The following is a 26,751-nucleotide window of genomic DNA, read 5'->3' as shown; positions in this document are numbered from 1 at the left end:
AGAGTTACATTAACGCAGTCATTCTCTTAATAGGGACATATTTATGCTCTGCTCGTAGACACAATGCTGAGACGTTATCACACAGAGAAATAAAAAAAAATATTGTCATTGCAGACTGTGCGCACAGACTTTGTATGCGTAGATGAGGCCTGTAGGCCATTTTGTCACAAGGGGTGGGTAGCGTCGAGCACTCGTTTGTGGAGCGTTTGGTCATGCACCCAGGAAATATCCGGCTGATGATAACGGTAGTGCCGCTGCTGCTGCTGCCTGTGCTGCGGATGGTCTGCAGAGTGTGTGACCAATTAGCATATGATGCAAACAGACCCCGGCTTGGCATGCATGGATTAAAAATAACCAGGGATACAATTCAGTTCAGGGTAGACTTTATTATTCTTTTTAATTACAGCTCCTAATTTTCAGAGGCACTCTGCATGAGGGTGCATAGCTGTCTAAGGCACACGGCCTTCGTGCATAAACATTTTCTTTATTACAGTGGTATCCAAAAGCAGACACTATAGTACACCTCTAGATATGCAGTAAAAATGCCTGGAAAATGCAGTACGTTAACAGTACCCTTAATGACTTCAGATTACTTCTGGAATTAGAAAGTGTTGCAGCTGAAATGCACCTTGGCACAAACCATATTTTTCCTTTTTTTATATTATTCATAAGGGCAGTGTGGTTTACAGGAGTTGCATTGCTGTGTAAGCAGAGAGCAAAACACAAATACAACACAAACCTAAGATAATTTCACTATGAACCACTCAAACATTCAAAAATTCACACAGATCATTATGGGACACATGGAAGATCTGTCATATTGCAGTTACATAATGATGCAAAGGCTGAAGGAATAAGGAAAAACAAAACCGAGCATGCAACACTCAGCACCTTCATCTAGTAGGAATTCACACAGAAAATTAACAAACCAGCAATATCTTCATTTAAATGGTCTTCATATCAATTACATCAACAGAACAGTAATTACAACCCTTTATATTCCAGCAGTTTCTCACGATTACCATAGAAAAATAAGTAAAATTGACACAAACAAATCTTCTGGAAGCTCGGAGTTGGTCCATATAACAAGTGGAGTGTGCATGTGTGCCTTCTTTGTCTGCCTACACATCGTCTCTGTGTGTGTTGACAATGTGTCATGCTAGAGAGAGAGATGAGTCTTAACTACAAATCCAGTGCAACCCAGCGCTCCAGTCTTAAATGGGGGAGGTTGTACGACACATTTGTGGACACAGTGGCTGTGTTTTTTGTACTCTGAGAGGTAATGGGGAGAGGTCAGGTGAGGGTTGCAGCAGTGAACATCCTTCATCACCGGCAAGACTCAGTAACAGCCATCTTTCCAGGATTCATCTGAGATTTTAGTCATGCCCAAAGACCTATTTAATAAAAGAGGAAGTTAGTGTAATTCTTGCATAAAGTCAAGTATCAGACTATAAAGATTTGAGTAGCTTAAAACAAATTTTACATATTAACAGCTTAATAGCTCTCTGTTTAAACACTCACCTCCTGGGGGGCTGTGAAAGTTTACTCCTGGTGGAAGCTGATGACACAGCCTGTCCTCGGCCCACAGCAGGCCTCCCTGCCCCAGCTGAGGCTCTTCCAGGTATGTAGGCTCCACCATTGGCAGAGCCTGGGGACTGGACCCTGCGCCCCCCTCCTGCAGGTGGTCCTTGGATGACAGGCAGCCCTCTTGAAGGCTGACGACCAGCTGCCATGGAGCCCACTGGAGTGACAGCTTTAACAGGAGTCCGCAGGGAGAGTGGAGACTGGCCGTTGCTACGCAGCCGACTACAAGCCATACCTTGAGTTGGAAGAAGGTCACAGCAATATAACAGAATCTCAATCTAGATGGTTTCTTTAAGGCAACTTGGGAAATAAAATAAATATTAATACATACAACATTTAATATGCTAGAGTTGAAATCCAAACCCCATTTGTGACATGTACAGAGTTGGAGGCAGGCCTGGGAGGACCAGTGTTGGATTATAAAGGATAAGTTTGGAGCAAAGTAGTGAAATAATCAAGTAGCAGGTGACAAAAAGGGTTATGGGGTGAGGAGAGTTACCTGTACATAACCTGGGGTATGTCAGGGAAGATAAGTATCAGGGAGGTAGTAGGGCAAAATGTGGGGTGCTTTGTGGAACAAGTAGGTGTGATCCATATATAGTGTGAGTTAGTTGTAGACTTACATTTATTTAAATAATATTCTATTAAAAAGAAATGACTCTTTTTAACATTTTCTTAACTTTTTCTTGTAAACAAACAATATTTCTGTTTATTCAGTGTTATTCATCAGAACTCACTGTGCGTATTCTTAAGGTCTAACAAACATGTTGAAAACATTTCCTTCCTGATAAAACATTCACTTATAAAGCTTTTTCTGAACATTTTGAAACCTGCATTGTTTACATCCTTCTTTGTTCTCTAACAGTGTTCTTCTACACTGCCTTTGATGGTGCATTGCTATGTTTCTTGGTGCATTGCTGACATCTGTCTCTCTGTAGAATATTATAAAAGCACTGCCAAGAATGTGTATTATGTCACCCACGTGTGCGTCTTTGTGTGTGTGCACGATATAGGCAAATCGTGACCAACTCATTAAAAACTGCTCCATAGCACTACTATATTCCATGTGGTACCTCTTTAAGATATTATTCCCGTGTATCAGTCACACCCTACCTGTGGTCATGCAGAGGATAAAAGGAGGTCAAGTGGTAGGATAAAAGTGACATTATATAGAGGACTATGTGCAAGACAAATGCGGGTACCATTATAGCAGAGGAGTGGTGTGGCACAGGTGAGGAAGGCAGGGTTACCTGTGGAGGGGGAGTGAGTCAGGTGGGACATGCGGTTGCCAGAGCTCTGGAGGTTAGCCTCCATGCTGCGGCTGTTTCTGACTGCCTCCAGTGAACGTAGGCTGGTGCGTGGGGCCAGATTAGGCATGCTGTGCCTCAACTCCTCTGGAACCATACATACGTAACACATTTAACAACAGAATACATATCATCACAGCTTTGGTACAACATTAATCTCTGTGAATATCACTCAGATTTTCCTAACCTTGTGTATAAATGCTGATTTATTACTGGTTATAGCCTACCTTCACTCTTGGCAAATTTAAGCAGCTCGGCACTAGGGCCCTGGAGAGATCGTCTGGGTGTTCTTGTGCGCGGGGCCCCGAGTCGGCTGCTGTATTCCTGACCGTGGTTGGAGATAGAGGGAGACAGGCACCGAGGTGAGCCTAAGGGCGAGGGGGTGAAGCGATGTCGTCGCTGGGGCATGGAGCAGAACTCGTCCTCTTCATCTTCCAGGCTGTAACTGTCAAATTCCTGGTCGCTGTAGGTGCCACCCCGGCGCAGAGACTGCAGAGATGCTGTGGAGCTGCGACGTGATGCAGATGCTGAGCTGGAAGCATAATCCTGCCTTAGACCTGACAGCAAAAATATAAAGTTAAAAAAAGGAAACCGCTTATACCGGGAACCATGCAAACACACAGATTCATGCTCATATAAAAAAATCACAGAAAAAAAAGTGTCAAATTATCTATCTGACTTACTGAGGTGTACAAAAAGGTTTGCACTTAGGCTAACTAACTATGCTAGTTTAGTCTCCTACATCATCAGTGGTTATTTACAGTGCTCCACGCTCTAGAGTTTGGAAACACAATTAGAGAAGACGTCCAGCACACCATGTGACATCTCCACTCACTCTCTTCCTGTAGGCGAGCCATGATCTGGACATCAGTGAGATCCTGCAGCTTGTAGCCCATAGAGATGGAGTCATCTGATGTGCTGACCTCACTGTCTATAGAGGACTGAGAGCTCAGGGCTGAGTTCATGCTTGTGACACCTGTAAACACAGTGGGATACCTGTTACAACGAGCTGCTTCTCACACATCTATGACAGCAACACTGACCACACTTTCTGCAACTTATGTCCACCTCTGTTGGTAAGAAAGACATTTACCTTAAATTCTAAAATAAAAGCTGATACTGAAATAATGCCAGTGAGGTTTGTTTGAACAAATACAGGTCAGGGGAAAAAATGACCAGGATTTGTATTATGATGGTTGTTTGTCGTTCCAGTATGAAGGGAACAATTACACTGCACCATCATAATCATTCAAAAGAGTGACATTGTTTTGCTTGACTGTGTATAATGACAGGTGAAACTGGATATTAGGCTAGATAAAGTGCTGTCTTGAGTAATCTGCCCCTTTCACAGCACAAAATGAGTGATGAATGAATGTGATTGTTACTAAATTGATCACAAAAGATTAGATGCCACTGGGATCTGTCACACTCTGCTCAGCAGATGAAAGGGATTGATTGATCAGGCTTATACAATTGTATGATTGCCTCAAGGTAATTAAGAGTAGCTCATCACAATGTTGATTTTTTTTAAAGTTGGGAAACATTGAAGCATAGCTGCTCCATCATTCAAAATCAGCTAGAGGTATGTGAGGGATAACTCACCCCAGCTCAGCTAACACACATGCAGTGCTGCCTGTATTATGGCAAATTTAGATGTAAGTTTAACGTTCACCAGGTGGATATATATTTTACATAAGGCATTAGACAGACCAACCAATATTTCAGAATTTAACATATGAATGTGAACAACATCTCTGTTTAACAATCACATTTGGTGTGTTTAAATTAGCATCTCTCTCCACCCCAGCTTCACTCCAGCCATGTCCAGCAGCATTAGTCTAGAAAGGACTGTCTGCTGCTGTTGCTGCTGCTGCTGCTGATGGCCAGAAAAGCTATATGCAAAGTTCTCCTGCCAGGCGTGTCTGTCTGACACAGGCCCAAAACGCAGACTGAGACAAACAGGAAATGACAACATCATCCAGAGGCATTTGGTTATGTAAAAAGTCTGGGATTAGATAGGGTCACCGCCAACAAGGCAAGCATTTACAAATTCATGCAAAGATTTGTTATTTACAGAGTTTTCGAAACAACATCAGCATTGTTGGTCTTTGCACAGTGAAGTGTCATGGTTTGAGAGACAATGTGAGGAATAAGTGCAGAGTAACAGTAACAATCGCCACAACAAAGTCAAGACCATCAACATTATTATACAATATATTTCAAACAGGTTAGCATTGCCAAAGACCTTCAATATATCATATGTTCCTTCCCTGAAGTATAAACCACATATACTTCACATAACTGCTGACCATCTTCCAAAGTATCTGCCAGGTACACACAGTTTTCCATTCATTTCAATACAACATGAAGACCAATTCAAGAGAAGTTAACATGCCTGAGACAAAGAATTCATAACAGTGTCTTTTGTATTTCAAAATAACTCGTGATTGTTGTGCATTGATGTAGTTGAAAGCTTGGAAGCATGGGAAAGATCTGTTTGTTATGCATTCATGTAGGTGGCAGAAATTGCAACATCTACCACTTAAAGGTTGACTAACAGCAACCTTTGTAATGCAACAAGCTGCCAAATACACATTTTCCTTTTCAGGGCATCACTTATTGTCTGTTGACTCCCTCCCAAATTCACTGCTGTTCAACAGACATTAATTTAGTCTGGGACGAATGACACCTTGCATAATGGTCTTTGTCATAAACATAACATTTTTTGTTGATTGCAATACAGTAATCAAATGAATGGTAAACAATGGCTTCTAGGTAGAAGTAAAAAAAAAAAATCAATCTCGAAAACCTGTGTTTTGGAAAATGGTTAGTAGTAATGTACAGAGTATGTGATATACATTTAACTGGGTAAAACATGCAAAAATGCCACAAATTCTACCACCCAGATCCCTGAGAGAGCACACCATCGACACATTAGTGCACACACACATATCAACTGAAACTATATCCTTACAATAACTGATGTCAATCCCATTGCTGTGTTGAGCAGAAAATAAGGAGCAAAGTGTGTTAATGTCATGCCATACCTGAGCTGCCACAAGTTAGTAGGGATTTGTTAGTTGATTTGTGGTACCCAGGAGAGATCAGGCCTGAGCCTGCCGAGCCTGCCTCTGCTGATGGACTGCTGTACATGTTCCTCCATCGAGATGCTGCAGGGGACAGGAGAGGAGAGGCGAGATACTCTCAGAGAATAATATACGCAGTTTAAAAGGACGACACAAAGAGAGAGATGTGAAGTAAAGCCAAGTAAAACACTTGGCTTTACTTCACACTAATTTCACTTCACACAACAGCTTTGAGAAACCATCGATACATTTGCATGCATACTGTAGATAACAAATAAATAGGATTCAGTTTAGACAATATGTTTTTTAACCTTGTTTTATACATGTTTACCGGTAACCCTATAGTTTCTGAAGTCAGGCTAAATCCTACTCTACACCTGGCAGTTTCATGGCTGGGTGCTGCTGTTTAAAAAGAATAGGTAACCCAGGGGGGAAGGTAATTTAACCCAGCCAATGACTTCATGTAGTCATTCAGCCCTGGTGTGAATAACTTTGTTGTTCAGGTTTTGCAGTGCACAGGAAGTAGGAGCTGCGAACAGGATAAATAATGAATGAGTCCGTTGGATCAGACACAAACTTCTGTCCACACGTAAAGACATACACACCATGTACACATTGACTGTGAGTACTCAAGCATTGTCATATGACTGAAACCCACACAGACGCATGCACATGCACAGTGGAGCTGAACAGTAAATAAGAATGCAGCACAGTCACAGAAGGGGGTAAGACTGTCTCCCTGGACTGAATTAGGTGCCTTAAGCTTGATTTAGGCCAAGCTTCTCTAAGGGAGTGACTCAAAGATCTTAAGATACAAAAGTTTGTTCATTTATTAAAAAATACTGTATTTGTGGTGGACTGAAAGATAGTTCATCTAAAGGTGTGTAAAGTAAATAATTTAAAACACGCTTCGGTAGGTGCTTTGGTTCAGGCATTTCAAACAGTGTATTTATATGTTTGTTAAATGCATACTCTGGTCCAAACGGCTGATCAAGGTCCGACAAGCCATTTCTGTCTCTGGGCTGCGGTGGTCAAGAACCTGCCGACACCATTTCAACGGAGACTCTGGGCCTGGATCTGCTACTTGCTTTTTAGGTGACACATACAACCTGAAGAGGCAGACAAGAAGAAAACTCATTATTACAAAGGGAAATTAGAGCAACGATAAGGGGTAAAGGGACTGGGAGAAATACAGAGAGGGGAAAACTGTTGTACGGAAAAGGCTGAAGAAGTAAGCCTAATCTACTTTTTATTAAACATGCTTGTCAAGGTGTTTGCCAGTAAGTGCAGAGCAAACGATTTGAATAAGAACAAGCTAGAGATTAGTGTGAACCACTGGAGTGCAAAGTATGCACCTAATAGTATTGAACATGCCGTCTACAGTAGAAATGTTCTTCCCAATGTGTGACACAGATTTGACTGAGCACAGGCAGGAACTAACGCCCAATGACTGAATGTTTTTCTGGCAAAGGAACACCATGGCACTGCAAAGATCCCACATCAAACAACCAACCAGGCTCTTCTGTTTAAAGTAAATGATGTGATCAGACCAAACAATAAGTGAGCAGATACTCTAGATAAGTAATGCATCTTAAAACATCCTTATCACAGCCTCAACCTGGTCCAATGCTCAATCTATATTTGCCTCAGCAGGCCATATTTACTACATCCAGGTGGACAAATTTAAAAGTGCTTTTTGTGTGTGAAAATTTCTTGTCCCATGTCCAAAGACAGACTAAATGGGGGGAGTTTTAAATTTAGTGGCGTACTAGGGATAGAGACAGATGACCCAGTGCATTACATTCAACTGCAAGAAAATTCTTCAGCCACATCTATGCAGGACCAGCGTGCCAGCCAACTGAAATCAACGCTTGACTTGGTGTTTTCGATGCTTCCTCTGCAACTTGTCCAGTGTTGCCCTAGTGAGGGCAAACAGCCGTTAGTTCACCACAAGCTTTGAACTGGCAACCACATGGGCAGATCCTTTGAGTTAGATACACAAAAGGCCTGGACTGACTGGTTCTGGACCAATCAACTACAAATCATCTTCCCATTGGACAAACACAAAAGGACCCATTTCCCACTGGAATGAGCAACAATACAGAGAGCAATATTCAGGTCACACAACCTGCCAGAGAGCACAGCTCCTCTCGTGTGGGGGAGCAGGAGCTGCTTCCTTCAAACACAAACCCGTGTTTGAAGTGGAATAATAACGCACGTCCTGCCTGCCTGTGTTTGATCCATTCAAGACAGAGTTTTGGTCACAGGTTGGCACCTGGTTGCTGCCATCCACACGAAACATGGCTTTTCGACTGTAGTTCCAAAAACATTACTGCTACACCATAAAATTATACAAGATCTTGTAGAAACGTATGCAATAAAGGGGTTGTAATAATACTAGAAATAGTAAAATAAATCTATAACAACTTTATATCAACCCTATGACTATTAAAATAATCTGTCCTCATTGTTTCACTGTAAAGCTGAGCAGCGTCAAATCTATGTTCAGCTGGGACCAGCATCACAGAGCCAGGTTTGATAACTTTCCTTGACTGTGTCAGTGTGAAAACAAGATAGACATTTGCAAGGCAATTTTGATTTGACTTGGTAGGTTTGAAACATTGTCTGGGGTTCAGTGTGAGAATACTGTCTGTTTTTTTCTGATCTTAGATTTTCTGATATTAGGAGGCTAATTATGCTCTTGTACAATCTTGATTCTACAAATCAAAAACCTATAATGAGAAGTCCCGCAGTTGCTGCCAGTGTTTTAGTGCCTGCCACGGTCTGGTCACACAGGGAGGCCCTCAGATCACATGCTGTGCAATCCCACCCAAAGCAGTTTAGCCATGCGGCAGCATCCAGCCCAGAGCAGATCAGATTATGTCGCCGTTTGGATTATTGGATGTTTTGGCTATGATAACCTCACAAAGCACATATGGTATGGCTAATGATGTGAAACTGAAAAACAAGCCATGAATGGTCAGGCTGTTAAGCTTCATGGCTGAGCTGCTAAAGTAGCCACTGGGAACACAATATGGTACCTGTTTTAGGCAACATGCACAGCATAAACAAACACATAGTGATCGCTGGCATAAAATTAGCAAGGATTATTTATAATTAACCTTCTATTATGGCTCGTTTTAGGTAATTATATTCTGCTGATTAAACTGGAGGAAATGAGCAAAGTTCATCTGGTTTCAAAACAACACTGGCTTTTTACAAGCTTCAACCTGACCTGCATTGAGGAATGAGCTAATACAGATATTGCTTTGTTGATCTTTAGCACATTGTGTAACAAGGCTTAGCATATGCTGAGCTATGTCAGGTCAAGTAAATAATAATCATAATAATTATTAATTATATTATTATTATTGTTTTCTGAAACTTGTTTTCTCCAGCACAACCGAACACTTCTGGTGCAACATTCTTATTCATTCTTGGCTATGAATAAAAAAGTCCCTCCGTTGTTTTCATCATAACCTGCCAAACAGGCAGCAGATAGGTCATGCCTTTCGTCTACCTAAGCCAGACAGCCAAGAGTCAAATTTAAGAGAGAAGAAGCTGCAGCTTCTCACTCTTGTATTCACATGTCAACTGCTTCTGAAATTAATCACACAGCCTGCCGTTCCTTCTACCGCCTCCACATCACCTCAGTCTCTCTCCTCCTTCAATTACTTGTTTCTGTGGATAAGAAAAAAAATGCTGTTTCTGTGTCAGCCCAGAGTTATGTCTCATTTTAATTGCAAATAGCCTAATGCTTCAGTATATAGTCAATGCCCTGTGGGGGCCTGATGCTGTTTAAAATTATAAGTTAAAATGAAAAAGTATACATGACTCATCTGGTTGAGGGGGCTCCCCTACCTATACACTGGTGAACAGGCAACTTTAAATATGGCATCCATGTAACCTGCATCAACAGAAATCAACTTCCACTGAAGTTAGCATTACTGGCTGTATATCACATTTGAAAGCATGCTGCTCAAACCGGATGCAATTGAACTATGTGTTGGGTAACACAAACATAAAAGAGATACACAGTACAGCTGATGAAACATACCAGCTGTCCTCGTCCTCTACTTCTGCACACTCATCCTCCAAATCTAGGACATCCACCTCATCCAGTGCAGTTTGGTCCACCCCTGAGTCGCTCTCTGCAAGTGTTTCTGACTCATAACTTTCCTGAGAGGGGCTCTCTGGTGTCTCGATTTGCCCCTGGGTCTCTCCCACTCCATTGCTGCAGGTCAAGGTGAGAAAGCCCCCACATGGACCCCGATCCTCCTCTTCCTCTTCATCTTCTTCCTCCAGCCTGTTGGTTACAGGTAGAGGGGACATCTCTTCGCTGCTGCTGCTGTCCTGTGGGGGTGACAGTTCAAAGTCTGTGCTACCCAGCTCACCACCGTGCTCCAACCTGAGACGGGAATTGGTCACCCCTTCACAAGTCAGCCTCTCATTGATATTAGCAGCGGCTGTGAGGTTACTGTTGCTGCTGGCACCTCTGTGGATGATAGTCTTGCTCCCCCTGTTGCGCAGGGTCTCATTCTGGACCTCCAGCCTACGAACAAGCTCCTGCAGCTTTCGGACCTCCTCCAGCTCCACCCCTGCCAGGTCTTGACCCCCCTCCTCTTCCTCCTCGCACCCGGACTTGGGGCTCTCCGTGAGGCCAGTGGGACTGCCATTGTCAGGCTGGGGGACCACGCTGGCACTGTCCGGGACCACCATGCTCCTACTCTGTTAGCAAAGAGAGCAAAATTAACATGATGACAATAAAGAACAGCTGGAAACAACACAAACCGTACTGGTTCAAGCTTGATTTGACCCCTTATCAATGGTGTGTTGAATGGCTACTCACTGGGCACTGGCCAGCGATACAACAGCAACTCAATACTGATGAAACCAAGCATAGAGGTTAAGATTTTTTAGCTACTTCAATCACATGCAAAGTTTTTAGTCGTAGTCACACAATTAGCTCTAGTATTGAGGCGACACTGGCGCGTTAACAAGTCAGTTTCAGCTAACAATCACTAGTATTTACATGACGCCGATCACTTTTATCTCGTCGTTACGTTGCTAACTCTGTAACTGTAATAACCGTGTAAAGAAGCTAGCTACATGAGGATGCTCTACACCACTAAATGTTCCCCTAAGCAGCAAAACTGCAACAGCTATATTGTAATATATCAAGCCATACGTGTATGTTTGAATACTCTCGCTAATCTTAGCTCAGCTAGCATGCTACCAGCAAAACAGTCGTACCGGTGAGTGAGCCGTGTTGTCCCAGTTGTCCCAGCGAGCTGCTGATGACTGAGCCTGCCCGCCACTTGGAGCTCAAACCCCCCTGTGCACCAGCGACCGCATGAATGAAGCAGCTAATTACGACCACCTGAAATGGTCCACAGCTTGATAATGATTGTCAAGACACCGGGATAACTCTCGGTTAGCTAGTCCATACTTTCTTGTTGCTACTGCACCGCCGACAGCGTTCATCACATCGCTCACTGCTAACTAGCTTGTTAGCGCACTGAGTTCAGATAGCCCACTGAACAGACCTGCAGCAGCGCTCGCCCCTCCCCCTACAGGATTTCACGGGTTCTTGGTGCCCTCTATGGACGAGATGTGATACTGCAATTATATATTTATGTATTCTTTATTGTAGCCATTGGGAGTCGCTGTTTACATAATGGTGCAGCACACCATTGTATTAAAAGTAAGAAACCCAACCAACATTTAATCTGCAATGGAGAACAGATAGAAAGAAAGAATAAGTGAATGGGATATTGTTTCTTACAAAAAAATATATCAATGTTGACTTTTTTGAAATGCATGTTTGTTATGACAGAAACTAAGATAAACCTCTCTGGTAATTTTTATTCAAAAGTCTATAAGCTATTAAGAGTCTATTAGCTATTAAAAGATGGTGGCATTCACAGTTGGCAAGGACCAGTTGGGAGGGCCCAAAAATATTAACTCCTTAGTTACATATTGATTTCTGTGTACAAAAAGGCCAAAATGAGACTGCTAAAGAAAAGGAAATAAGTTGTGACATGAATAAATGCAACAAATCTGTTAACAGTGTTAGAAATTAACTAATAGCATTGAGGTCCCACACAATTAAGTTTATGCAGTCGTTGTTTTCTTCATTTCTCTTAAATTTGTCTTCATCGGTTATATGTACAGCACAAGACAGATAAAGAATGCAGAACTATTTCAAGCCTACTTCTTGTTTGGACAAAGTGATGTTAAGGAAGCAGTGATGCAACTAGAAGTACCTGTTTAACTTGTTTTGTGAGAGACAACAGTCAAGTGTACTTATCAAATTGTTGATTCAAGAATAACACATGCATTAAACACTGAAGACAATAAAAGATACTGGTGACATTATAATACTAGAGCATAAATCACATGTGAGAGCTTTGGTTTTTCAATGTATTGATCCACAGTTTTGAGGACACTGAACATCTGTGTCTACCTCCTATCATTTAGTTGTGTCCTCATCTGAGTGCACAGACAGGTCTGATCCTGAGATATTACTGGAAAAGAAAAGAACATGCATACCGTCACTTTTTCTTGCAGATTTATGAAAGCTGTCATTAAATGTATTTTCATCTCTGACAGGCTTCCTTACGACTGAAGGGGAATTGAAAATCTGCATTACTCCACCAAATCTGCATTAATTCCACCCAGTTAGACGGTATAATATATGTCTCTGCTCGCAAGTATTTGCATGCTGCATGTTTGAACAGGCTTGTGGTGGAAAAACACAGCATGTACTACCTTAACCAATCAACACACATAGTCTGAGGGAAAAAAACATGCTCACTGATCCGTGAGTTGCAAGTTTCCTTCTTCAATATGGGCTCTCCAAAGCACATTTATACTACAGAGACAGGATTTATGTGGATATGTTGCTATTCATTACCTGCATTAGAACTGTAGATATGAAGGCCCTGCATACAGAAACTAAATTCAGATATTAAAACTCACTTTTCTGACATATACCACACTTCATGTTGTTTCTGTAATGTGAAACACCTACAGCTGATGCACTCCCTTTTCTTCAGCAGGAGAAAACCTGTTGTAAATCTAGCTGGAAGGAGCTTTCACTGGGTGAGTAAGGTTCATTCAACCGTTTGAAAAATGAAGTCAACCTCACGAGTAGCAAACGTAAACTGAATATAGATGCTCATAAGCTAGAATAACATTTCAACTGACTTTGATTTCATACCACTTTCATATTTCTTTTGTTTCTGTAAGTGTGTAATTTCGTTCCCCTGTATACTCAGTACTGTATATGAAGAGAATGACAATAAATTATATTCTATGAATTATACTTTTTATTACAACTCATTTATTTAACTTAACGGTTTTCTTTTCTCATCATATTTTATGTTGCAATTTCACATTTCTGGCCTAAGACTGAAAATAATACACTAATGTGATGGGAGAACTGTACAGATGATTTTCACTGCTAAAATATTGGTCGATCTCAGACCATCCAATGTACTCAAACTGCCCTAACTTTCCTTTCTGACAACTGAAGCAGCAATGTTTTGAAAAACAGGAAACATGTTGCAGTAAGTGTTAAATACAACTATTTTCATTTTTGTTGGTCACTCAGTCCTTCGCACATTAGGAACAATGTTGTCCTGGTAAAATCTGTTCAAATATGCTTTAACAAAAGAAGATGGTTTAGAAAGACAGTTTGACAAAATATACACAAATGCGACTCAAGAGAAACATGTTTGACACCGATTTTTATTAAAACAAAAATATCATCTTATGTGTTATTTTTCAGAACATTTCCTGAATGGCACCATTTCCAGGCATACTTATGGTATTGTTAACATTGCAGTATCTTTGATGGACTTCCATTAATACAATTGTTGATTCATGATTTTTCTCTTTTTCTGTCCCTGTCAAAACTTTATCTTTTTCGTTAAGCCCTTTCTAAATTGCATGCGAAAAAGCACAGTAAAATATAGCAATTGAATTCATTTACTTGGGATTACAGACAGATATTTCCCCATAGCGTCAACCCAAACACCATTTCTAATCAAACATGGCAGCACGGAAAACAGCGGCAGAGGCGATGGACAGGTTTCCAAATTGGTGGAAGACCAGATTAACAGGGCAGGAGTGAAGGAGAGGAATCATGGCAGGTGTTTCAGTTACTTGTCCTCTTTTATGGCTTTCTTCTCCTCATCAATTTCTGTGTGAACACAAGACAAAGACACAAATTAAGTGATCAGTCTGAATGTGAAGATAAAAGATTAGTCCTGCAATTTTGTCAGAGCAAGAAAACAAACTGATATAACATTGTGTTTAAACATTACCATCCTGTATTATTCAATTTTAAACCACAACTCTGACTCACTCATGCACAGAACAATCATAATCCAAAGCATCAGTGTCAAATATTCTAGATGGTGGGTAAAATTTGCTTATGCAGCAGCTGGTGTGACAGATGGCTCCACTCATGAGTTTGGCTCTGTCGCTAATAAACTGCAAGCCAATGGTCAAGTGTCTCCCTCTCTCAGCTTCTCTCTAAATTATCAGGTGTACACTGATTGGAGTGCAAATAATTTAAGAGGCACTCTAGCGATTTAGCAGTGCCCTTCCACAAAGTTGGGAAAATTGGAAGAGACACATTAAGAACGAACTGTCAAAATCAAAGCTACAGAGAGAAATGTGTCTAGATAAAGATGTCTAGCATGGGGCAAGCTCCAGAAACCCTGGATCCTACATTTCCCATACAGCAACTCATCTTTTATTAGATAAATTCCTGCCACACCTTTAAAACTACAGCCTCCTGTTGCAAATTTTTTAGCTATAAGCCCAAACTGAGATGATAAGATCACTATGACATCACCAGGATTTAGACAACTCCCGTCAGAGCCACAGAAGACATTATACAATTGTTTTCACATTCTTTATAGTAGCCTACACCTCATGAGAAGTAATCTCAACTTCATGTGTAAAATCTTTAGAATGCCCCTTTAATGTGAAGTCTGACTCGGATGTCTGCAGCAATGTACAACATGAAGCCATGAAATTAAATGTAGAATATGTCAGGGTTTGGCACCGGAGTGAAAGTCAACTTTGATATGAATGAATAATGATATCAGATAAATTAGTCTGATTTATTTAAAAAAAAAAAATTTGGTTAAAGTGAGTATATGCAACTATGCTGAACAGTGTCAGATACAAGATAAGGCTAAATGATAAAACATAGTTTAGTAATAGTTTAAATAGAGAAGAGTTGTACTGTCAGTTAACTGACTCAGCACTGTCCGTTACACAGCAATACCGATCTAAAGTTTGCTAACATTAGCTAATACTAACTATTGGTCATGCCAGACCAAAGTAAGGCTATACAGCAACAAAAGAGTGTATTGAATTGATGAAGGGTATGCTTTATTCCTTATGAATTTAACTTCTCATTTTGAAAAAGAAAAAAGTTTCATAGCCTCACTTAAATGCCTGGAATTCAGGTACAAACTTGACAGTAAAATACTTGCATTGTGCTAAAGCAGTGTTAAACAGCAGCAGCAGTGTTTAACTTCCTCGAGCCCATTGCAGAACAGCTCTCTTGATAAAAGTTAACTGAACGATTAAAGAGTCTTCAAAAGCCAACATGCACCGGCAGTGCCACCTGTGTGTGCTTTCCCCCTGACACGCAAGTCAGGGCTGCACTCAGATCTGAGAAAGAGCAGGAGTCAGTCAGCAGGGAGCCTCTCAGCCTCCGGAGGGATGAGATGAGCGTCTTGCCACACTTTAGCTTAAATGCTCTACTTCCTGCTGCCTCATGTCACACCAGATATAAAGTAGAGCTTTTCTCAGTACATCTTCTGGGCCTCAATATTCATTGCTTTGTCAAGTGACAAAATTTTGAATTTTTTCCCAAAGGCTTGATGGCATGGAGCTCCATTTGCTCCACTAAGAGCAGACAGAGATCTTATAATAAATAGATGGGGGTGGGGTTGGCATTAAGCTGAACAAGGACAAGCTCTCAGGTAGCAGGGTGTGTCCCTCCAGTTAATCAGTAATGCAGTGTTTGCAGTTGTAATTCATAATGACAGACAAGGAGGGCATGACTATGTAGATCAAGGGGCTAAGGGGTGAAACCTGGATAAGGGGGTGGATGACAGATTTTTGTTAAGAGCACACTTCTCTTAAACACCTACCCTGCTGAGTTGGAACATAGGTTTTTTCACGTGTGTCAGTCTTCTTTAGCTTCTGCTTGTTAAACTGCTCGACCTCTTGGTTGACTGGATTTCCATCACCCATTTTTCTGGAATAGTTCTAATGAAGAAAACAGAAGAAAGCAAATCATGACGATTCAAATCAAAACATGGAAGACAGTCTGAGAAAAAGTTAAAGGAATGCATGGGAAAGAATGAACCCATTATTATTCAGTCACTCAAGATGTCTACAGTACATGCCCATACAGGTGCACAAATTAAGCCCCGCCTCAGTTAAAAGAGACAGAACTCTGGAGTTATGTAACCCAGTCACAAGAGGCAACATGCACCTTCTTTTTGAACAAACAACTCTAATGTGGTGTCATGTTATACTCTACTGTTATTTACAGCTATTCAATTCCACAAGAGACACCGTACTAAAGAGACACATGATATACTTGTACATTGATTTGCAGTGATGTGTGTTGGTTAAAGAGATTAGGTAAATATTAAATACACACCTGGGACAAAAAAAAAAAGCAAAGAGCAAGGAAGTGAGAACACAAAATTAAATGTTTCCGTGTCTCAACCAAGGACAAAACAAGATAAGACTAAAGCTAAACAAGAGTTTTCTGTACAATTTACTCTGCTTATAACAGTACAGTGTTTAGAGAAATCCACTGTGCAGATTCCCTGGGGGGGGCAGTGCCTGGTAGCCTGAAACATTATGGCACCGTCCACACCTACATATTGTGCGCACCCTCATGCACAGCAGGCATGAGCGTGCATTTCATTTTCTACATCAAAAAAAGGATGACAGGTGGAAATACTCGACCATTTCGAACAGCTTTGCTTGAAAAAGCAGCGTTAAGTGGTGAGAGAGTGCTTGCGTGCAGAGGAATGCAGCGCCGCCAGGTATATACACACCCTACTACAGTAACGGAATAATCAGCAATACAGCAACTGTATCGGCGTGGCTGTATGGCCTATACCAGAAATGTTGCATAACACCTATAAGCCTTTTATAGATAGAAAAAAAATGTCTTGAAAAGAATTATGATGTTTGTTCTACATTCCTTTGCAGTGATTTTGTGTCTTTTTGAGTGCCTGATAAAAAGAGACAGTACAGAATAGATTTACCTGGTGCAGGGGTGCGCAGTGGGAATGTCCTCTACAGGTAAGATGCGTCTGTGTAATCCGTGCAAAGCCAACGGTTTAAATAGTGACAACACGCCCTTCGGCACGCCAACATGGACACTGATGCTCTGTCTCTCATTGGCTCCCAAAGCTCACGGGAAGAATTTCAATTGGACACGCTTGATGCCTGACTTCCCAGAGATATTATAGGCTGCTGGTTGAGCACTGTTGTCCATTCTTGCCCCAAATGTTGTAATCTGAATCATTTGTTCCTCCCTGTACCTGCAACTGGCACTGCGCTATTGATCAGTCATCACTGAGCTCCCACTGTAGTTGATATGGATGATTTCATGGTTTTTAACACACTACCATCTAGTGGACTGTTTATGATATTACACAATTTGACAAAAATCCATCAGAATAGTATGTGAACAGCAAATACACAACAGAAACAACTTCAGTGTATGATTAATAAGATTAGTTTATTATTGGGTGTTGCAAAAAAAAACTATTTTCTGCAGCAACTGGAATATTATTATGTGATGATTTTACAGGTATATGTTGAGATTACAGAAAGACAGTGGACATTTTTCTTTCACAGTCAAACAAAGACATATTTAAATGGGCTACATTGTGAATAATAAACATCCAGTGGCTTGTCCCATACTGGGGGACAGGTTTCATCCCACCTGCTGTGGACACACATGCTGACATGAGAACTTGCTGTAAGGCAACAGTGATGACCCCTGAGTCACTGACTACTAACTTATCAATATTAATCTCAATTCATATATACAGTAGCTATATCATATAGTAAATGAAATAATGTCTTGACTATACACCAATCATCTCCTTCATGTACTTTTTGTATTTCACTTCCATGAAGCTGAGATACTCCCAAGATACAGATGGTCAAAATAAATGCAGCAGAGGCTGAGATATCTTGACTTGTAGTCCCTTGTATGGCTCCAGACCTAAAAATTATGGATTCTACTTTTCCCATACTGCAACCAATTTTGTTAGATCCTTCACTCCTTGTAAATAACTACATCCACAATCAACAGAACCCACATCTGCAGGCTTCCTGTTGGCAATTCTTGAGCCCACAACAAAAAACTGCTGGACAGAATCGTGCGTACAGCTTAAAAAATAATTGGCTGCAAACTCACCAGCATCTTTAAACAGTATCACATCTGCATTCAGGTTTTAAAATTCAAAAGGACTTCTCACACCTGGTTAACCCCCCCTTTAATCATCTCCCTTTGAGTAGAAGACTCCATAGTATTAAGAACAGTAGCACTTACCCTGAAGTTATCCACATCCTAAACATGCACATGCACTTTAATCTACACTTTAAGGGCATGGGCAATATGGTTGCACTAACTGTTTATTGTATTGCACTTGTGACTGAGTTTTTTTGTGGTCACTTCATGTGTGTACTGTGTGTTTATATGTTTGCTGTTGATGAGCACAATGAAACAGATTCCAATCAACTGTTGGTTTTATATGGCAATAAATGGTGGAATCATTTCTTCTCAAAGTTGTTGTCTTTAAGCCTAAATTGAGATAATCATGACAGGATCATCAGACTTTAGGAAACTCCGGGCAGGAGATTTTTGTTGGACGTTGGATCCTCTATCTCAATTCTTTCCCTGTTATTTATACGTTCTACTATGTTAATAAAGGCAGAAATGCATGAAATTCTTATAAAAGTAAAAGTGGTAGAGGACCTTATAGGTGAACTATTATAGGTGTCAGGTGAAGTTCCCCCATAACGCTATGACAATATAGGGAAATTGTGATTCACCAGCATGTTCATATTTCTAGTGAACTTTGGCTCATAATAGATACTCACCCACCACCTGGCAGAGATCCTGGTAGTGGTGCTTCCACCATGCTGGTGTATTCTGACACACAAAATTGGCAGTGTACGTTGGTTTGAACCAGATGATGGATCATGTACTTTTGCCTACTGGACTCCTGTTGATTGGTCAAAGCACCTGAATAAAGATGAGCTGCGGTCTGGTTAAATTTTCAAGGGAGCACTTCACAGTAATGAATATTAAAAACAAATTTAAAAAGACTATTTTCAACTTGTAAATTTAATATCCTTTAGAGATTTCCTCCGTCTCCTCAGCCTGAACGTTTTTCCTGTCTGTCATAGATAGCGGTGGTGATTCCCCACGTGATACACGATCTCAGAATAACAAGAGAACCTCCTCGGTATAGCAGAGCCACACTCTGCTGTCGAGATTTCCACAGCATCCTCCAACAAGCCATGACCCCTTTCACCTCCCGTCCCACCTGTGCCTGCATGTTTGCCACTAGCACAGAGAGTGGGTACAGAGCTAAGCTGATTGCCATGGAGGTCAGCGTCCCTGAGACGAAGGAGGCGGCCACTGGTGAGAGCCCCTGTCCCGCCACGGCGGCACATACAGGCTCCTTCAGGCCAAAGTAGAGGGAGCTGCCCAGAGAATTGCGGACTGTGATGGGCAGAAAGGCCCTGTAGTACCCTAAGGTCGGCCCCTGTGCCCTCAGCCTTACAAGAACACTCTTCAGGGTGGGTAGGTGACGGTCGTTCTGCCCATTCTGCAACACATTTTGGACACGCTCAAAGGGGGTAAACACCACAGCTTCCACCACACCTGCACCAAACCCAGCCAGAGCAGGCAGAGCAGATGTGGGGATGACATTTTGGGATGACAGGGAGAGTTGGCGGAGGAGGGTGTCTTGCAGGCCAAAGAGCATCGTGCCATTCAGAGTCCTCATCAGTAATGGTGGGGCCACGCCCCTGTAGAGCTTTACAGGTCCCTCTTTGAAGAGCTGACCCACTGCCTGGTGAACTGGGGTGTTGTGGATTTGTTGACGGAAAACAGTCTTGTACACAGGAAAAACGACAAGGGTGGGGATGGTGGACAGCAAGCTGGAGGTCCCTCCATGCAAGTAGCTCTTGAAATGAACCACTGAGTGCCTAAGATGGGCTTCATCTTGTTTATGGTTGGGACTTCCTGTCATACTTGAACTGGATGGAAATCAAATCATAAATCATTTCAGGCTTGCACTAATCCAGGACAGTTATAATGTAACTGAAAAAAAAGAATAAGGGCGGATAATCAAATCAGAAGAAATTACAATTAAATAACTGATGGTATGTTATCATTTAAGACAGTGACATGCACTTACCTTGTGTGCTGTGGTCAGGCGTCAAAAACAGAAAGCGTATTGTCTACTTTAATTTTCCTCTAATCATTACTGGAATTTGAATGCAGCACGTGGGGCCATTTGTCCTCCAACACTGCACGTAGAGAGAAATAATTTCTGTGTGTTCGTCTAATTGCAGAGGCAACACGTTTTCTACCACAGTACGGAAATATAACTCAAGTCTTATCAGGAAGATGCTCTCCGCAAATAAATAACAGTCTCTGCTGAGCCGGTTCAGTGTCTGTGTTTGGTCGGCCTCTTCTACAATTGCTATTGGTTAAGACTGAATACGTCATGTGGTCAGGGATTGGTTGTTTCGCCAATCAATCAAGTCTTTTCTTTCCAGGGGAAAAGGCATGTCCAATGTGAAAACATGTCTGATGCTGTTTTACATGTACCACTACAAATAATTAATAATCATAAGTGGTTGAACTTAACGTACATTGTCATCAAAAATATTAAGTCATAAGTCGAAAGACGAAGTAAAATTAAAATAATTGTATTTAACAGGTCAACTCTTCAGTAATATTGTCTTAAATATTTGCCAAAATTAGGGTCTAAATGCCAAAGCCTTCTCCATACTGCCAAAATTTGAATTCTGGTGGTGAAAGTCTGATTTTCTTCACCGTACAAAATACTGAGTCTGGAATAAGCCTATAAAATACAGACCACTGTGTATTTAAACTGTGGGATATAAGCTCCCTCCAGGTCTAGACACCCTCAAATCTCCAGAAATAAAAGTCTTGAGGACTCATCTCTTCCAAGAGCACCTCCTCTCATAACACATTAATACCTTAGCATGCCTAACTGGCACTTACAATGCACCCTCAGCGCACTTCACCTGCTCTCCTTACACTATTAAATAGATGTAGTACTTAGTACTTACCTGCACTGAAGCTTCAGTGATGTCACTTACTTCTAACTTGCTCTGGATGTCAAATTGTAGACGACACACAATTCTGATTCTTTAACTTTTGAATAATCAGCTTTTATGAACACAAGTTAAGTAATAAACTGATGGTCAATTAATAACAAATAACAAACCAGATGCCATTTTAAGATTTTACGCATATTCGATTTTATTAAGAATGCACCCTCAGATGACTGGTGCATTCATCCTACTGAAAAAGTAAACACAAAGGTTTGGAATATGCACATTAGTGACAAATCCTCCCCTCCAGACATACAAAAAAAAAAAAAAAAAAAAAAAAAAAAAAAAAAAAAAAAAAAAAAAAAAAAGAGCAGGTGAACATTTCTGAAGGAAGCTCCAGCCTGCAGAGACCCCAAGCTAAAAACCCGACAGCTTCTCTATAGAAAGATCTTCAACGCAGAACCTCAAAGGGTAAATTCTGGACACTGGCAAACCCCACTCAATGAGGGCACCTCAAGAGTTGAAAGAAACATCTCAAAACATCTTCTACAGACTGATAAGACACGTGAAAGCTCTATGTCCAGTGAGAAAATAAATAAATCTAAATAAGAAGTGTGAGGGGGGGAGGATAAAATAAGAGGAAAAAGAAATTTCATTTCAGACTGTTGAGGCACTCTTGGTTGAGTGGAGCTTCAGTGGCACCGTAAACTAGTTCAATACACATTCACTTCATTATAATCTTTCAAACACCAGAGGATAACAAGAGCAACATGAAAAACTACACTTGTTTATAGTAACAAAAAAAAAGCACTGTAACAGCTTTATATGCCAGATGCTTCTCCTGACCACTGGAACCTGCCAGGGATATTATACAAGCTCTTTGAAAACAGATTGAAAGCACTCCTGGAGAGGTGAAATGGTCAGGAGAAACTCTGTATCTAAATGTTATGAAAAGAGGACAAAGGGAGACAGTGGATAAACTCTTATTTATCCATGTACAATAAATATGCTGGCCTAAATTGGTAGCTTGCGATTGATTTGGTGCCCCAGACATGAAAGGACACTGCTCAAGGGGGAAGGAACTCAAGTGAGCAGGGATCAGCATTAGTAAAAGACATGACTGTTCTTTTTCTTTTGTTTCCCATGGTTAGTAAGCTGAACATATTTGCTAATGGTTGTGTTTGGGTTGGGGAATTCCCTCTTCTCATATTTGGTGTAACAGCACAAAAGTTGATGGTAAACATCATTTGTTACAAGGGGACATGGCTGAACAGGTACGACACAGACTCGCCGTTGTGAGTTCTACGGATGGCCTCTGCGAGGATCATGGAGATGTCAATAACCTGGAGGCAGAGAAGATAGCCAGTTGTGAGGATAACTGGACTGGTTGATTAGTTTACGGACAGATCATTAATGAATGTAAGTAAAAAGTAAATGTAAGAAAAAAACAGCTTCCCTTATTTCATGTCGCAATAAATACATAATCAAAATAACCATATGCAACCTCACATAAATCTAAAGTAAATGCTGTATCCTGACCTGTATTTTGGGACAATGTTTCATCTTCTCCTCCTGAGGGATTGTGTTGGTGACCACCACAGCTTCAAAGCAGGCATTGTTGATGCGTGAGATAGCTGGGCCAGAAAAGATGCCATGAGTTAGGATGGCATACACCTTGGTGGCACCAGCAGAAATTAGTCTAGGGGAGAGAAACAGTAAAATGCATTAAAACTCTCATTGTGCATCACTGGATATATCCTGGAACAGGTCTCTAAAGGAAATTCAGTAATGATCTCTAGTTTTACATCAGCACCATAGTAACCACAGTAGCCCTGCCTATGGTCAAGTCTTTTGTTATGCCGTTTATTTACCACAAAAGGCAAATAAAAAGGCTTACTTGTCAGCAGCATGGCAGATTGTGCCACACGTGTCAGCCATGTCATCCACTAGAATGGCGACCCGGTCTGTCACATCTCCGACGAGAACCATTCGGTCTACCTCATTTGCTTTTTTCCTCTCTTTGTGAATAAGAGCAAAGTCCACATTCAGCCGGTCTGCTATTGAGGTGACCCTGCAAAGGAAAAGTAAAATGTCAACGTGTCCAAGTGAATAAAACTGTAACTGTACACGTCAAATTAGAGCCTTGTCAGAGATCAGTCAACAAAAATGTAATCTAAAGTCAATTTTAGAGGAGATATGGTGAAGGTAAGCTATGCTCAAGGGTAGAAGACCTATGGTAAATGGCCCTGGCATACCTCTTGGCTCCTCCAGCATCAGGTGAGACAATGGTACAGTTTTTCCATTCAGGGATGTTCTCTTTGATCCATTTCAGCACAGCTGGCTCTGCATACAAGTTATCAACTGGGATATCAAAGAAGCCCTGGAAAAAAAATAATACAGCTGAACTGACTGGTTGCAGGAGTGGAACATATACTATCTTTGTTAACATGTAGGTAAATGTAAGGCCAGGAAAGTCAGGTTTCTAATATAGGTTCTTCAAAATCAGACATGTTTAGAATGCAAACCAAAAATATTCCCCAAAGGACTGATGGCAGGATGGTGAATAAAATGCACTTCTGTTTAGATCTGCTTTTGTGTTGCTCACCTGTATCTGTGAAGCATGCAAGTCCATGGTGATAATATGGTCAGCGCCTGACACTGACAACATGTTGGCCACCAACTTGGCAGAGATAGGAGCACGGCTCTGCAATGAAAATAGATCTCTTCAGTCACATGGAATAAGTGAACTGGCAAGTGTGGCTCATTTCTAAAAATAACACTTAACTGAGAGCTTAACCTTTCAGTAAAATTATACCAGTCAAATATTACAGTCTAGACCTCAATATTTTTTAATGTGACAATATTTTGTTTATGACCATTGATATTTTCAGTCAGTATTTAATATAAACTAGGACAGCTGATATACAAAAACCACCAGTATGTATAGTAAATATGAATACTAAGCAGAGAGAGGCGTTCAGTTTACATTTTGCAAGAACAAGTTAAATACATTCAAAATGTATGTTTGGCCCAGCTCTGGGATAGCTTTTACAATACAGCAATTATCATTATAAGAGACATGCATCACAATATCAAAAGATCTCCCAGTTCTACTGAATAATAAAGGTTTTGATTTGGTTGTAAAACATACAAAACATTCCATTCATGCAATATGATTGAGATGTTGGAATGAGAGTAATAACAGGCAAATAGCTACTCAGGGAAGAATAAGATGGGAGCAGCAGCTGATTCAGCAACTCATACAGGACGAGGGAAAGGAAAACAAACGGAAAAAAAGGAAGCAAATATGCCTTGTGGAGTCTTTGTTGATTGACATGGTTGCAGGCTTCTTGTCATGATGCTGGATGGCAAATGGCATGACAGAAGTAATTAGACAGATATCCCTCACCCCCACCTTGTCCTTCTTGTCTTGCCGGGCATACGGAAAGCAGGGGATGACAGCCGTGACCCTGGAGGCTGAGGCAATCTTGCAGGCGTTGATCATGATCAGCAGCTCCATCAAATTGTCATTGATCTCCCCACAACCACTCTGCACGATGTAGACATCTTCCCCACGAACGCTCTCCCCTATCTCCACGCTGCCAGAGGACAGAGGTGACAAGACAAACAGCACTTAGTGCCATGGAGCTAAGTCACTATGGCAGGCAGGAGATAGATGACACAGAGTAAACAATGGCCTGTGTCTACGTGTGATTTGATCTGCACAGTGGTTATACTGGGGGAAACAGAAGGATGCTGAGTCAGAAAAATGACAGTCTCAATTTGATATGTGACAAGACATTATCATTTCTGTTTATTGACGCAGTTCAGGTGGATTTGTTGCTCAACAATTAGCAGATTGGTTGTTAGTTAACATGAGTTCTCAGCCACGCGTGGACTACAAGTTCCTAACAACACTGCGCGGCAATTTCATCGTGACACCACGTTTCTAATTAAAATAAATGTCGCTAGGCTACATTTGCGTACTAGGCACACCTCTGACTATAAGCTTCTTTAAAGCGGCCAGGACACATAACAACTCACCATGTTTCTTGGTTGCTAAATTTCTTCGTTACAACCTTCCCCAGCTCGAGACCAAGGCGATCTGCTATTTTCTGAGACAGGTCCGGATGTGAGCTCCCGCTAAATATTTTGATATTAGGCATTTTGTTGCGGTCCAGGGCGTCGTTCAGTCCAAGCTGGCAGCGGCAGGGAACAACTGTCGAGTCAGAGGGAGACGAAGAGTCCAAGACAGCAACTGGAAATTGATCAACAGTTGACGAGCTACTCTTACAGAGCTAAAGTGTGTTCCCTACCTATCCACCATTATGTCCCACACATCACGCGTGCAGCTATCACTCCCAGGGCGGCGCGCACGCTTTCACTTACGTACTGCTGCGATGACGTCATTCCGTCGGTCCAGAGGAGCCAAGAACAGAAGCAAGTAAAAAAAAAAAGAAGGTACATCCCGAGAAAGCCAAGCCTACTCATATCAACTTTAACCGCAGTTTAATCATTTCTCCAGGTTATTGCCTTAAGTAAATGATTTTTTTTATTATAAAAAAACATGTATATTGGCTGTAAAGCAACATTAACGTTTGTAAACCGTTGACGTGTCTCCACTAAGCTTCAATATTTAACTTTGGGTCCTCTGAATATTCACCACCTGTCCGACATGTGGAGGACACTGCAGTGTTTATGTCGGCTACACTGCTCATAGTAGGCTATCATATATTTTATAATGATAATATTTAGCCTGTCCATACAGTAGGTGGAGAGATAACAGAACTGCACATTACACTTATGTGGTCATTATCTAAATCAAACTTTCTCTTTTTGGCAGACGTATGCCTGGCACTCCTTTCAGGACCTCAGAGACAACATAGTGAATTTATGGACTACAATAAATGTGTGTCACCGAAATACAGTCGCTAAAAGAGGTAAGAATAAAATATACATTTAACAGCACTACTAGTGTCATTATAGGGGCTTTTCAGAGTAAACCTTTAACTTGTTGGCACAGTAGGAAAAGCACAGATGTTACTACTCTATGTTTTAGTCAAATGTCAAAGTTTGCCATGACAGTGTGACAGTGAATCAGAATGAACCAGGAAAACCAGGATCCTGACCTGAGGCAGCTAATCGTTAGCAGCCATCGTTATTTTTTTATTATTTACACATGTGCTTTTCCTACTGTGACATGTCAACATGTCTACTGTCAATAAACTCATAGCCTACTATCACAGTAGCATATTACTGCATGTTGAGGTTTGACTTGTGTGTAAAATTATGAGTGTTATACTGTAGATCGCCAACATCCACAGACAGTTGTATTTTCACTGTAATATATATATATATATATATATATATTTTTTTTTTTGTGCATA

The 26,751-nt window shown here is 41.1% G+C and overlaps 4 protein-coding genes across 6 annotated transcripts; all 4 read right to left on the bottom strand.

The window, feature by feature from the left end:
• Positions 1-366: 366 nt before the first annotated feature.
• LOC111226800 (SLAIN motif-containing protein-like) lies at positions 367-11,497 on the bottom strand. Its single transcript, XM_022752113.1, has 9 exons — positions 11,231-11,497; positions 10,035-10,705; positions 6,950-7,086; positions 5,939-6,061; positions 3,727-3,867; positions 3,119-3,448; positions 2,835-2,978; positions 1,522-1,819; positions 367-1,394 (listed from the first exon to the last, which is right to left on the bottom strand). Exons 2-9 carry the CDS (start codon positions 10,694-10,696, stop codon positions 1,340-1,342), a joined length of 1,890 nt encoding a protein of 629 aa, XP_022607834.1. The 5' UTR covers positions 10,697-10,705; positions 11,231-11,497; the 3' UTR covers positions 367-1,339.
• A 2,214-nt stretch (positions 11,498-13,711) lies between these two features.
• Positions 13,712-17,399, bottom strand: LOC111226497 (thymosin beta-a-like). Its single transcript, XM_022751681.1, has 3 exons — positions 17,296-17,399; positions 16,159-16,276; positions 13,712-14,183 (listed from the first exon to the last, which is right to left on the bottom strand). The coding sequence occupies exons 2-3, from the start codon at positions 16,259-16,261 to the stop codon at positions 14,143-14,145; spliced, it is 144 nt and encodes a 47-aa protein (XP_022607402.1). The 5' UTR covers positions 16,262-16,276; positions 17,296-17,399; the 3' UTR covers positions 13,712-14,142.
• Positions 17,400-17,791: 392 nt separating this feature from the next.
• slc25a53 (solute carrier family 25 member 53) lies at positions 17,792-20,718 on the bottom strand. Of its 2 annotated transcripts, none has more exons than XM_022751946.1 (2): positions 20,476-20,718; positions 17,792-20,378 (listed from the first exon to the last, which is right to left on the bottom strand). In XM_022751946.1, the coding sequence occupies exon 2, from the start codon at positions 20,305-20,307 to the stop codon at positions 19,426-19,428; it is 882 nt and encodes a 293-aa protein (XP_022607667.1). In that variant the 5' UTR covers positions 20,308-20,378; positions 20,476-20,718; the 3' UTR covers positions 17,792-19,425. The 2 variants fall into 2 exon arrangements, with proteins under 2 accessions (XP_022607667.1, XP_022607668.1); XM_022751947.1 differs by having other exon boundaries at positions 17,792-20,314.
• Positions 20,719-21,565: 847 nt separating this feature from the next.
• LOC111226615 (ribose-phosphate pyrophosphokinase 1) lies at positions 21,566-25,730 on the bottom strand. 2 transcript variants are annotated; one of them, XM_022751857.1, is made up of 7 exons: positions 25,409-25,730; positions 24,774-24,963; positions 23,970-24,068; positions 23,620-23,744; positions 23,262-23,435; positions 22,904-23,063; positions 21,566-22,707 (listed from the first exon to the last, which is right to left on the bottom strand). In XM_022751857.1, exons 1-7 carry the CDS (start codon positions 25,528-25,530, stop codon positions 22,615-22,617), a joined length of 963 nt encoding a protein of 320 aa, XP_022607578.1. In that variant the 5' UTR covers positions 25,531-25,730; the 3' UTR covers positions 21,566-22,614. The 2 variants fall into 2 exon arrangements, with proteins under 2 accessions (XP_022607578.1, XP_022607579.1); XM_022751858.1 differs by having other exon boundaries at positions 24,780-24,963; positions 25,409-25,729.
• Positions 25,731-26,751: the final 1,021 nt, after the last annotated feature.

The sequence above is a fragment of the Seriola dumerili genome, unplaced genomic scaffold, assembly GCF_002260705.1.
Source record: "Seriola dumerili isolate Sdu_G_001 unplaced genomic scaffold, Sdu_1.0 BDQW01000161.1, whole genome shotgun sequence".
Lineage (NCBI taxonomy): Eukaryota > Metazoa > Chordata > Actinopteri > Carangiformes > Carangidae > Seriola > Seriola dumerili.
Note: the sequence above shows the minus strand (reverse complement) of the source record. Positions and strands in the feature narration are given on the sequence as shown.

What these genes read in the sequence shown, in the direction of transcription:
- LOC111226800 (XM_022752113.1), bottom strand. Translation starts at nt 10,696, where the DNA reads ATGGTGGTCCCGGACAGTGCCAGCGTGGTCCCCCAGCCTGACAATGGC. An exon ending in GGCTCGCCTACAGGAAGAGA is followed by an intron (nt 3,449 to 3,726) that starts GTGAGTGGAGAT and finishes TTTTGCTGTCAG; the next exon opens with GTCTAAGGCAGGATTATGCT. An exon ending in GACTCACTCCCCCTCCACAG is followed by an intron (nt 1,820 to 2,834) that starts GTAACCCTGCCT and finishes TTCCAACTCAAG; the next exon opens with GTATGGCTTGTAGTCGGCTG.
- LOC111226497 (XM_022751681.1), bottom strand. Translation starts at nt 16,261, where the DNA reads ATGGGTGATGGAAATCCAGTCAACCAAGAGGTCGAGCAGTTTAACAAG. An exon ending in CTATGTTCCAACTCAGCAGG is followed by an intron (nt 14,184 to 16,158) that starts GTAGGTGTTTAA and finishes GTGTTCACACAG; the next exon opens with AAATTGATGAGGAGAAGAAA.
- slc25a53 (XM_022751946.1), bottom strand. Translation starts at nt 20,307, where the DNA reads ATGACAGGAAGTCCCAACCATAAACAAGATGAAGCCCATCTTAGGCAC.
- LOC111226615 (XM_022751857.1), bottom strand. Translation starts at nt 25,530, where the DNA reads ATGCCTAATATCAAAATATTTAGCGGGAGCTCACATCCGGACCTGTCT. An exon ending in ACAAGAAGGACAAGGTGGGG is followed by an intron (nt 24,069 to 24,773) that starts GTGAGGGATATC and finishes TTTTCATTGCAG; the next exon opens with AGCCGTGCTCCTATCTCTGC. An exon ending in GATGCTGGAGGAGCCAAGAG is followed by an intron (nt 23,436 to 23,619) that starts GTATGCCAGGGC and finishes TTTCCTTTGCAG; the next exon opens with GGTCACCTCAATAGCAGACC.